Raw genomic sequence first — 13187 nt, forward strand, 5'->3', positions numbered from 1 at the left:
TGCATTTTTCATTTACACTCTATCTCTTGAATTGCCAAGTGCAAAAACAAGTTGTGAGGACAAAATGATGACAGAAACATGCCAACAGCTTGCTCTAAAATGTAGCATTTTGATCAACATCCTTACTCTAGTATTGTTAAGCAGAGTAGTAACCATTCACAGAGTAAAACCACTCAATACAAAGATCAGATTTACTCTGACGATGCATCTGGAACTGTCTGGATTCCAGATATGGTAATTCGACTTGAATGAAAACTAGAACTATTGGTGTACACAGTGTTAATTTGCGCTTTATCAATACCTTAAAGGTAACCATCAAACGTTGTCACAATTATTAAGGGAATTAAATTTCATCAATGCATTGGGGCAAAAAAAAAAAAAGCATTAGTATCATATCTCAATGTAAAACCATGTCGAAGAGCACCAAAAAGAAACCCAATGAACAACCTATTAATCTAAAACAATCATGTATCATCTAAAAGAAAAAAAAAGTTACAAGTAGAAAACATGAAAAACATTCTTGAATAGGCAATGTGAAAATGCCCGAGTAACCACCGTCAGGCTTGAGATTGATGTCTGAGACACAGCTTCACATGATCCATAACACATCAAAATCCAAGAGCATCCATCCATACTCAAGTTCATGGTAGATTTTTCACACGATGCAATCGCATACTTATTGGATAACAATTGAGACCCGCTACGAATTTTTGACCTTGCAAGTATATCTCTAATAATAGAAGCAAATCAGAAGCATCATATTATAAACATCATATGAAGACTTTTAACAGACAATCAACCAGCAAAACCGGAAAAGCAGTTTGAAAAAATTATTCGACGGCGATTAGACTTCCCTCTACTTCTTGTAACGTGCGACCTCGTCGTTGTTAGGGAAGAAGCCCATGAGCCGGCCGGCGGAGTTCTGGTAGGCGTACATGAAACCGCCCATCAGCCCGATCAGGCCGCCCGTCACCATCGAGGGCCCTCGGATGTTGGGCTTAATCCCTGCACGAATTAGAGCGATCGTCAAATCTTAACCCGAACCCTAACCCTAAAAATGATTGGGGAGAATGGGGGGACTGACCGGAGAGATAGCCGACGGTGACGGAGACGCCAGTAATGGTGAAGAGGCGGAGATAGTCGAGGGTGTTGAAGTTGGCGACGGTTTTGGTGAAGGGAGGATTGCGATCCACCACCGGGTACTCCGGCTTCACCGCTGCTGTTATATCCGTGTTCATCTTTCTTCCTCTGGCCGCCGCCGCGTCCTCTTCTTTCGTTCTCTCCCCGATCCACTGCAGCCCAGAGAGACTTCTTGCTGCCTCTTCGCGGAGCTACAATTGAGATGGTCCGGCTGGATCGGAATTCGGATGTGGAGACCGACAGACCGTAGGGTTCTAGGAAAAGAACCGGACCCAACTTGAACCTGAACCATTGTTGTGAACCAACGGCAATTGGGCTGGAATTAGGCCCAAACAATGGATTTTACTTGACCATTGTCATGTAATCTAGCCCAGTAGTGTCAAACTAGAACCAATAAATTCATTCCGTGAAAGTTTAAAGGAAATTTCTATATCTTTATATGCAAATTTGGGCACTCATGAGCCAGCTTATGATTGATTGCGTGTCCCGTAATTGTCTCATACATGAATAGTCATAATACCTACAGTCGAGTTTAAATATGAATATGCTTAAGATATTATGTAGGTAATTAAAAAATAATTATTGAATTTGTTACAACTATTATCTGCTATATTTACACAAGAAACTAACAAATTTAACATAAGAATCTATAATGATAGCATGGTTATCACTGATATTGAAAGAAAATTTCCTAGACTGAGATGCGTGGTGGAACATGACATTTATGGAAATAATTACACCATCAATACTCAAATGACAATTTTGAAACATATTTCAAAGCTGTTCTGAGTTTTTCTTGAAAAAAAGTTGTTGGGATATACCGACCGATCCCTTTTACGCCGACTCACCCTTGGATCTGTCCGACCGACGCCCGACTCTACCGACCGCACCGACCGACGACTGCCGACAGTAGCTTCCAACATTATCTGACCGACCGAAGATGTGTCGGTCGGGTAGACCCATTCTGTTCCCGATTAGCCGAGCGGCGGAGCCCAGATTACCGACTCACTGTCGGGCGGGGGTGGCAGCCGACGTCCGACTCCCGCAATGTGCCAGATTAGCCGATGGTGTCCCCGGATCTTCACCCGACGTCCCGCAGCCGAATACCGACGTATGGTCGGTTAGCTCCCCCAAACGCCGTACGACTGCTATGGGCTGCTGTCCTGATAAGGACATGCGACGTGACCGCCCTAGGGGCATCATCCTGCAAAGGACATAGGTCAGCCCCAGTGATTTGACAGTCCACGGCGACTTGTCAGTCCGCAACGATTCTGACAGCCTCCGATGATTTGACAACTCCCCGATTGTCTGCGCCATTAATGGCGGGACCACGCCGTGCTCTACTATAAAAGGAGGAAGGCAACAGTGTTGGGGGGGAGGGATTTTTCTAAGCTCCTGGGCTCTCTCTTTCTCTCTCTCTCCCCCCAGCTCTCTCCCGCTGAGCCCCTGATTCTTTTCTACTATTGCCTAATCTCCTCTCTGACTTGACCATCGGAGGGTCCCCGTTGGAGGTATCTCCAGTCAGTGTGGACTTCTCTTGCAGGTGCTCGTTCCCGATGATCAGACGATGAGGGGATTGGCCGCAACAGATTTTGGCACGCCAGGTAGGGAGAGGATCATGACCTCCACAGAGCTTGAAAAATCTTTTTGAGATGACAAGAACCAAGGCTCAGCGATCGAGAGCCACCGGATCGGCGAGACACTCTTCCCGTCGGGAAGAGGCCTCTCCTCCACCCTTCATGGCGGAACCCAGCTCTCCGCATCCTGTGGTGACCACAGAGGTGCAGATCGCGACGATCGTGCAGTAGATGACTGTGCTGCGGATGCAGTCAAGAGCCTTCAACAACAACCAATCCGGTTGCCGCACTCATCGGTGGAGCAACCGACGGCGCACCCGATGCCACCCAGGAGCAGCCGTCGACGCCCGTGTCGGTCTCCGTCTCCTCCTCAGGAGCAGCCGTCTCAGCACTCCCACCGAGAAGGAGAGAGGCGGCCACAGCGTGACACCCACCGGTCTCGACGATCCTTTCCTTCCCAGCTGGAGCGAGTGAGGAAGGAGAAGCGACCGCAGACACCGTCCGCCTCCCTCTCAGATTCATCGGGAGACTCGACCCCTGGGGTCTCCCAACACCGACGGATCGACGACTACGAATGTAGGTTCGAAGAAATCGACCGTCGACTTGCCCAGCTCTAGATGGATGGACAGAAGTCTTCGAACGACGTCGACTTTCAGACCGCCCAACCTCTCTCCCGACTCATCCTCGACGAGCCGATTCTTAGTTGGTTCAAGATGCCTCATGTGGAGCCTTACGACGGCTCCACCGACCCAGTTGACCATTTGGAGAGCTACAAGGCTCTCATGACAATTCAAGGGGCAACCAATGCCCTCTTCTGCATTGGCTTCCCCGCCACACTTCGCAGAGCAGCCAGGACCTGGTACTCCGACCTCCGCTCAGAAAGTATCCACTCCTTCGGACAGCTCGAGCATTCTTTCGTGGCCCATTTCAGCACCAGTCGGAAGCCGCCACGAATCTCGGACAGTCTTTTCTCCCTCAAGCAAGGAGAAAATGAGATGCTCCGATACTTCGTGACGCGATTCAACGCGGCCACACTTGAGGTTCGGGATCTCAACGAAGACATGGCTATCTCAGCCATGAAGAGGGGGCTGAGAGGGTCCCGATTTACATACTCCTTGGACAAGACCCTCCCCCAGACATATGCCGAACTGCTGGAGCGCGCGTACAAATACATACGCGCAGACGAAGGAGCTTCCGACCGGTGCCTGATCGAGACAAAGGGCCCGAAGGAGAAGCGAAGGAAAGGTCAGGCTCCCGTCGAGCCTAGCGGGCCCCCGACCGACAAATAGGTCTCACCTTGATGACAGAGCCCGAGATCGCCCCGGCAACAGAGCCCGAGATCACCCCGACGGTGGAGTCTGAGGCCGATGCATCGCAGGTATGACTCCTATACTCCTCTCTCTGCTCCTCGTGCGTAGATTTTGATGGAGATCGAAGGAGAGGAATATCTGCGACGGCCTTCACTTTTGAAGGCAAAGGACCTCGACCGATGAAAATACTGCCGATTTCATCGGGGCCATGGCCACAACACCGAACAGTGCATCCAACTTAAGGATGAAATCGAGGCCCTCATACGCTGAGGGTATCTCGAAAAATTTTGAAGGAACCCGCCGACTCGACCCGTCCCCGACTGACGACCCCAACCGACTGAAGAGGCAGCGAACAACCAGCCCACGACTGGGGTCATCAACATGATCTCAAAATGACTGGACCGGGGGACGACTGCTGGAGGGGAGTCAATGAAGAAGCTGCGCCAAGATGATGTAATTACTTTTACAGATGAAGATGCTCGAAGAATCCAAACTCCCTATGACGATGCTGTTGTTGTCTTGACAACAATAGTAAATTATGATGTAAAAAGGATCCTTGTTGATAGTGAAAGTTCGACTAATATTTTGTTCTACTCGACCTTCTACCGAATGCGACTGTCGGCTGATCGGCTCGAGAGAGTCTCTGCACCCCTAGCAGATTTCGCTGGAGATGCTGTCACGGTGGAATAAGAAATTACTCTTCCCGTGACAGCTGGAACTGAACCATGACAAAGCACCGTCCACTTAACCTTTGCGGTCGTCTAAGTACATTCGACCTACAACGTCATACTTGGAAGATCCGGACTAAACGCCCTCAGAGCGATAGTCTCGACGTACCATCTGCTGATTCGATTTCCGATCAAAAACAGAGTCGGAGAGATGCGTGGGGATCAACAGCTCGTTCGACGATGCTTCTAAATCTCTGCTCGAAGTAATGAATCGAAGGACTCCCTGACGATCGACAAGTTGGACCAACGGGGAGAGGAAGAATGGGGCAAACCGGAGGAACAGCTAGTTTCCATCCCAATAGCGGAGAATCCCGAACGAGTGGTCTGGGTCGGATCTCAATTATCCGACCCTGAGCAACAACAGTTAATAGAGCTGTTGAAGGCCAATGCCAACGTATTCGCTTGGTCGGCAGTGGATATGTCCAGCATCCCCCCAGAGACGATGACTCACCGACTCAACATTGATCCTGGAATGAGGTCGGTGAGGCAGAAGAAGCGGTCTTTTGCTCCCGAAAGATAGAAGGCCATCGACGAGGAAGTGGACAAGCTACTCGAGGTGGGCTTCATCAGAGAAACCACGTACCCCGACTGGCTCGCCAATGTTGTCATGGTAAAAAAAGCCAACGGGAGGTGGAGGATCTGCATCAACTATACCGACCTGAATCGTGCCTGTCCGAAGGACAGCTTTTCACTTTCAAAAATCGATCAGCTGGTAGATGCAACGTCCGGCCATCGACTGCTCAGCTTCATGGATGCCTTTGCCGGATACAATCAGATCCGGATGGCGTCCGAAGACGAGGAGCATACAGCCTTTGTGACCGCTAAGGGCCTTTACTGCTACAGAGTAATATCCTTCGGACTGAAAAATATCGGAGCCACCTACCATCGACTCATCAATAAGGTCTTCAAAGATCAAATCGGGTGCAACATGGAGGTATACGTGGACGATATGCTGGTGAAGAGCGCACAGACTTCAGATCATGTCCAAGATCTTGAAGAAATTTTTCACACTCTTCGGCAACACCGGATGAGGCTGAATCCAACTAAGTGCGCCTTCGGGGTGACTTCGGAGAAGTTCCTCGGGTTCCTCATTTCTCAATGAGGAATTGAAGCCAACCCCGAGAAGATAAAGACGATCATCGACATGCGGCACCCGAACATCAAAAAGAAGGTACAATAGCTTAACGGAAGGATCATCGCGCTCAACCGATTCATCTCTCGATCGGCTGAGAGATGCCTCCCGCTCTTCAAAACCCTGAGGCAGGCGAAGGACTTCTCTTGGCCGGATGAGTGCCGGCAGGCCTTCGAAGATCTGAAGAGATATCTGGCCTCCCCGTCGCTGCTTGTAAAGTCAGAAGTCGAAGAAATGTTGTACCTCTACTTGACAACCTCTCCAGAGGCGGTTAGCTCGGTGCTCGTCCGGGAGAACGAGAGCCGAATTCACCAGCCCATATACTACAAAAGTGCTCCACGAAGCTGAAGCTCGGTATTCAAAGGTGAAGAAAATGATATTCGCCTTGATCGTGTCTGCACAGCGACTCCATCCGTATTTCCAAGCGCACGCTATCGTGATCCTCACCGACCAGCCCCTGAGGGTGATCTTGCATCGCCCCGACACATCAGGATGACTGGCGAAATGGACGATGAAGCTAAGTGAGTTTGACATTCAGTACCGACCACAACCTGCCTTGAAAGCTCAAATTTTGACCGACTTTATTGCAGAGTGCCCGACAACCGACCAGGAACCGAAAGGCGGGAGCTCCAAAGAGGCTGCAACCTCGGAATGTGACCCCGGGTCTACCTGGGTATTGCACATCGACGGAGCTTCCAATGCTCGAGGGAGCGGGGCCGGGTTCCTGCTCACCAACTCGGAGGGAGTAGTTACCGAGTATGCCCTCCGATTCGACTTCAAAGCCTCCAATAATCAAGCCGAGTATGAAGCGCTCCTTGCTGGCTTGAGAGTAGTGAAGGAGCTTGGGATCGACAGCCTCAAAGTCTTCTCTGACTTCCAGCTGATCATGGGACAAGTCAAAGACGAATTCGAGGTGCGGGACCCGACCATGGCAAAATATTTTCAGAAGGTGAGAGATCTCGTGGCACACCTCAAGTATTTCGAGATCTCCCACATTCTCAGGTCGGAGAACGCTCGAGCCGACGCACTCTCCAGGCTTGCGACATCAGCCTACGACACTTTGGGCCGGACACTTATGGAGAGTCTCGAGCAATCGAGCATCGACAGGATCGAAGAGGTGCTGCAACTGGCGATCGAGCTGAGCTGGATGGATCCGATCGTTCAGTATCTGACCGACGGAACCAGCCCTGAAAACCCTGCGGAAGCCAAACGACTCCGATGGATGGTCTCCCAATATAGATGGACGACCGACTCTACAAAAGGTCATTCTCCCTTCCCTTGCTGAGGTGCCTAGGACCGACTGACGCAGACTACGCGCTTAGAGAGGTGCATGAAGGGATCTACGAAAATCACTTGAGGGGCAAATCCTTGGCCTACAAGGTCTTACGACAGGGTTACTACTGGCCCACCATGAAAAAAGATGCGGCTGAGTTGGTTCGGAGGTGTGAGCCATGTCAGAGGTACGCTAACATACAACACCGACCTACCAACCAAATCACTCCCATTGTCGCCCCGTGGCCCTTCGCCCAGTGGAAAATCGACATACTCGGTCCTTTTTCTTCGACGTCCGGCCAAAGAAAGTTTATAGTCATCGCAATCGACTACTTCACTAAGTGGGTGGAAGCTGAACCTTCAGCGCAAATCACCGAACGAAAGATGGAAGACTTCGTCCAGAAGTCCATCATCTTCAGGTTCGGACTACCGCACACTATTATCACTGACAATGGATGACAATTCGACAATCGAGACTTCTGAGAGTTTTATGCGAGATTTCATATCGCGCACAGGCTAACCTCGGTCGGACATCCACAGTCTAAAGGCGAGGTCGAAGTAACCAACTGAACCATTCTGCATGGACTGAAGACCCGACTGAATGAAGCCAAAGGCCTCTGGATTGAGGAATTGAATTCCGTCCTGTGGGCATACCGAACGACACCCCGTGTCCCGATCGAAGAATCTCCTTTCAGCTTGGCCTATGGGATGGAGACGATGATCCCACTCGAGATCGGGCTACCATCGACTAGAGTTGAGCAGTACTGCGAGCTGGGCAACTTCGAGTGTCGGAGAGCCGACTTGGACCTCCTACTCGAACTCCGACACGAGGCTCAACTCCGCATGGCTTCCTACCGACAAAGAGTGGCCCGATACTCTAATGCTAAGGTTAAGCCGAAGTTTTTCAGACCCGGAGACCTGGTCTTAAGGAAGGCGGAAGTTTCGAAGCCTCTGGACCAAGAAAAATTATCTCTGAACTGGGAAGGACCCTACAAGATAGCGGACACCTACAGGTCGGGAGCCTACCGACTGGAGACTCTAGAAGGAATGGCCATTCTTCGGACTTAGAATGCCGACAACTTGAGATTGTACTACCAGTGAACCCTGTGTGCCCTTGTTCGAAATACAAACACAGTCTCAAAACTCCAGAGTCTAGAATCTCGACTCTCCAATTGTGCATCGGCACTCACCAGTAGTACGAGCCCCGACGCCCCGACTTGGGCCCAACATTTCGTTGGAAATCTACGGCCCGATCGCCGACGATGCGTCGGACTCTTACGAGAACCGATATATCTATGTTGGTGGAAGGCCGGCGATGGCGATGAAATCCCCTCTAAGTTGAAGCCATGCTTTTTCCACGGTCAACTCTCGAGCTAGACGACTGGCTAACTTGCCGACTTGGCTCTGATTGAGAAAGGCAAAATGCCAATGCGACCAACGTCGCATTCGTGATATACCGACCAGGTCACGATCGATCGAAGAGTATTCAGCTTACCACCATTTATCACACGGCATGACGTATACGCCCGACAAAGAATCGGGCAACGGATGACCGACTTGTCATCGTTATCTTAGCCGAATGTATCAAACACTATTCGACTATCAGACTCTACGGATGATTGGGTCGAAGAGCTACGCTCGAAGGTCGGTCGACACCCGACTTGGTAAACACGCCTGACTCAGGTCTGGGCAACGGACGCTCGACTTAGACTCTCGGATCGTACGACAGTCAGGAGGCCGATCTAAAATCGGAGCTCGCTCTGCCTTTATCATGGCGCACGCTACCGGCTATCCCGGCTAACTACCCGGGATCTTACCGAACATCCTAACAAGGTATGTCGGGCCTACGACCTATACGCTCGGGGGCGTTTCGGCGAAACATACATTCCAAGATATATTTCAGGATGCATAAAGAAAAAAGTTGAAAAGTTCTCAATTTCATTCAAGTATGAACTGAATTTACAAAATTGGACCGAAGTCCGATTACAAGTACACTAAGTAAGAGCAAAAACAAAAGATGCTCCGACTACTCGTCTGAGTCAACTTCTTCAATCGGGAGAAGTTCGGGGGTGATCGGCGTGGCCGCTCGGGCCGAAGTAGCATCGAGATTCGGAGCCGCCTCACCTTCGGTAACCTGATCCGGAATGGCTTCCTCCACGGCAGTGTGATCTCCCGATGCCGGGTCGGCCACCTCTCTTGTGACTTGGCCCTCCGACCCTGGGGGAATGATGCTGCTAAGGTCAAGCTCCGGATACAGACCCTGGACTACGTTCCGGGCGTCCTCGTACTCCACTCGGTATGAGGCGAAACCGCTCTCCAGAAGCTCCTCCCGATATTTGTCGGAGTTGCGGAAGTCCTCCACGGCCCGACTCATTACCTCTTTCACCGACTCTGCCTCCGCCCTCGCTATGTCTGCGTCGGCTTGAGCAGTGGACAAATTCTTCTCGGCCTTGATGAGATTCTCCAGACTCACTCGGAGTTGCTCGCGCTCAGCTTTGAGCTCACCGACGCAACCATCCCGCTCACGCCGCAGTCGGCGAGCGGTACGGGACTTTCGTTTGACTTCCTCACGAGCCAACTATAGTTCGGCCCCCGAGGCAACCAGGGCATCGGTAAGGCGGGAGATCTCCTCCTCGAGCCGGGCCTCACGATCGACCGACTGCTTCAGCTGCTCGATCATTATCGTCTTCTCGACCTCGGCCCTATTCTTCCAGGCCGCTCGGAGATCGTCGAACCTCCGATACCCGACCTTCAGCTCGGACATGTTGTAGATCAGCTGCAAATAATAGGCCGATTGTCAGAAGACTGAACTGATAGAAAACAATGATGAAAATGAAAAGTGAAGAAGAGGAACTCACCTGGATCATGGTCGGGTAGAAGGAAGAAAGCATGCCGGACACTCGTCGATTCTTCATGATCTCTCGATCGGTCGGGAGGATGGTCGCCTGACATAACATCCTGGCCAAATCATGGTTGGCCAGGGCCAACGCTCCTTCGAAAAGTTGGACGTCGGACGATGCGGCACGATCGGCCGACCTTCTGTCGTCACCTGGCACCATCGGGGCCTTCCCTCGTTCGACCACCCAGGCCCTGAAGTCAGGAAAAGACGGGAGGCTCGAGCTCAACTTGGTCCCTCCTGAGGCTGCGACGGCCACCGACGTAGGTCGTTCGGGCTCGCGTGTTTCAGCCCGAACTTCTTCTGTGGGCTGTGCAGCCGACACACCTTTGGCTGCTCCCTCGGCTGCCCGTTCCTCGGATGGCGCTTCGGGAGGCATCGTCGGCACCGACAGTGCAATAACCGGCTCATAGCCCGACGCATGTTCGGAGTCGGGCTGCGCTCCCATCGCCGCAGGGTTGGTCGGCGATGCTATCTGAGGCCTCTTGGGAGGCCGCGATGGTTCGGCTCCGTGTGCCAGCCTCTTCCTCGTCGTATGTTGCCGAATGTCGGCATCCGTCAGCCTCACCCTCGACGGCATGCCTGCAATTTTAACAGAGGATCAGCACCAGTCCAAAGACAGAGAAAAAAGATAAAAAATGACAGACCGAGATGTACCTAAACGAGGAACCGAACTTAGGCCGGCATCGTACAGAGCTTGCTCGGTGACGAGCCCCTCTGCTTCGGCACCGACATATCCTTCAGTCGATGAAAATCCTCTCGATCCCCATCCTCCACCCGACTGTTCTCATTCGGCTTAATTCGGGGGTCCCCCAGCGGGAAGGGAACCCCCAAGGAAGCGGAGAAGAGGCAAAGAAAAATTGATTTTTCCATCCATGGATCGACGATGGAAGACCAGTGATGAACGAGAGACCCTTCCGGAGATTAAAGAACCACCACCCTCGGGCTTTCGGGTGGGGTCGGAGGACAAAGAATGCCCGGAAGAGGAAAATACGAGGATAAGTCGGCAAAAACCGACACAACAAGGCGAAACTAATTACCAGTCGGACTGAGTTCGGCGCCAGTTACGCCGGACAGAGCCCGTAGTAATCCAAGACGTTCCGGACGAACTCCAGAATCGAAAAATGAAGATATGTCCAAAGGTCCTCGATATAGAAGGCCACCTGGCCCGGAGGCGGGTTGTTAACCCGACCCTCAGCCCCAGAGGCGAAGAGCTCGAACTGCTCCGGTATACTTTATTACTTCCTGAGCCGTTCGACGTTTGCCTCCTAAAGTGAAGAAACCACCACCTCCGAGGTCGACCGTGAGTCATCGGTCGGGTTCCCCGACTGACTTCCTCGTGGAGAGGTTTTGGCCATGATGCTAGAACCGAGGTCGGAGGATGAAGAAGAAGAAGAAAGAAAGTCCAAAGGAAGCGAAGGAAGCAAAAAATGCAAGGAAACAAAAATCTCGAAGAAAGCTTCCCGAGGAGGGAGACAGGCACAACTACCTGAAACTTGAAACTGGGGGACCACTCGACCAGAGTCTCGGCAATAGGGTTATGAAAAGTGAAGTTTTGGATACAGGTGACTCTATATATATAGTGCCCCTCGACGGCCGGGATGAGAGCATGCCCAACGAGGGTCTCCCGGATTTTGACACATGGCAGCATCTGGGCCTTCCCTTAGTTCGATGATTCGACGCACCTGCCTTAGATCAAGCCACGTAGCCTCCATCCGCCTGAACGGGTTCGGCCCAATGGCCCCCTGCCACGTGGCAAAAAAATTGTGTCTCATGATTCACTAGCCGACGGCGGTTTGCATTCCCGAGGAGACGGTGGAAACGGCGGTTCCTGTTCCCAATGGGACGTATGATACCAATGGGACGTCTGACGTCGGACTGTTCATTGGTACGGTCGCCAGAGTCAGAGCATGATGTGATGGATATCCACTCCTTTCGTCCGAAGCCGTCGCCCACACGGAAACGCTGGCCAGCACAACATCTGACTCAGGAGTGGAGGGGGCAACTGTTGGGATATACCGACCGACTCCTTTTACGTCGACTCACCCTCGGGCCTGTCCGACCGACGTCTGACTCTACCGACCGCATCGACCGACGACTGCCGATAGTAGCTGCCGACATTATCCAACCGAAGGTGTGTCGGTCGGGTAGACCCATTCTGTTTCCGATTAGCCGAGCGGCGGAATCCAGATTACCGACTCACTGTCGGACGGGAGTGGCAACCGATGTCCGACTCCCGCAATGCGTCAAACCAGCCGACGGTGTCTCCGGGTCTTCACCCGACGTCCCGCAGCCGAATACCGACGTATGATCGGTCAGCTCCCCCAAAAGCCGTACGACTGCTATTGGCTGCTGTCCTGATAAGGACATGTGACGTGACTGCCCTGGGGGCATCTTCCTGCGAAAGACATAGGTCAGCCCCAGTGATTTGACAACCCACGGTGACTTATCAGTCCACGGCGACTCTGACAGCCTCCGGCGATTTGACAACTCTCCGGTTGTCTGCGCCATTAATAGTGGGACCACACCGCGCTCTACTATAAAACGGGAAAGGCAACAGTGTTGGGGGGGTTTTCTAAGCTCCTGGGTTCTCTCTTTTTCTCTCTCTCTCTAGCTCTCTCCCGTTGAGCCCCTGATTCTTTTCTACTGTTGCTTAGTCTCCTTTCTGATTTGACCGTCGGAGGGTCTCCGTCGGAGGCATCTTCGATCAGTGTGGATTTTTTTTGTAGGTGCTCATTTTCGATGATCAGATAATGAGGAAATTGACCGCCACATAAGTCAGTTATTGCACATCTAATATGGAGACAAACTTAAACTATAGCACGATCAATTAGTTTGTTTAGGATCTTGTCCGATCTGACCGGTGATCGGATTCCACCCGTATACACACGCATACTGCCAACGAAACACCGATCGGCCTGATAAGTTAATATATTTTTATACGGCTGTCATAACCGCAAGCGTTGCGAGGGTGACAAAGGTTGTGCATTCTACAAGGCCCAAAAGTTGGAAACCAGGGCAGATTCATTCCTTGTATATCAAAACAAAAAAAAGGACAGATTCATTGTATCTACCAAAAAGAAGATAGATTCATTCTCGAATGTTGATATCGAGCCATTCAATTTCGTCCCT

The 13187-nt window shown here is 51.5% G+C and overlaps 1 protein-coding gene across 1 annotated transcript; it reads right to left on the minus strand.

The window, feature by feature from the left end:
* Positions 1-632: 632 nt before the first annotated feature.
* On the minus strand, positions 633-1344 carry LOC105041061 (uncharacterized). The gene is made up of 2 exons (XM_010917852.2): positions 1085-1344; positions 633-1005 (listed from the first exon to the last, which is right to left on the minus strand). The coding sequence occupies exons 1-2, from the start codon at positions 1236-1238 to the stop codon at positions 857-859; spliced, it is 303 nt and encodes a 100-aa protein (XP_010916154.1). The 5' UTR covers positions 1239-1344; the 3' UTR covers positions 633-856.
* Positions 1345-13187: the final 11843 nt, after the last annotated feature.

This window comes from Elaeis guineensis, chromosome 3, assembly GCF_000442705.2.
Source record: "Elaeis guineensis isolate ETL-2024a chromosome 3, EG11, whole genome shotgun sequence".
Classification (NCBI taxonomy): Eukaryota; Viridiplantae; Streptophyta; class Magnoliopsida; order Arecales; family Arecaceae; genus Elaeis; species Elaeis guineensis.

Coding starts and splice junctions, on each gene's coding strand:
- LOC105041061 (XM_010917852.2), bottom strand. CDS start 1,238: ATGAACACGGATATAACAGCAGCGGTGAAGCCGGAGTACCCGGTGGTG. Junction 1,006..1,084: donor CACCGTCGGCTATCTCTCCG/GTCAGTCCCCCC, acceptor TAATTCGTGCAG/GGATTAAGCCCAACATCCGA.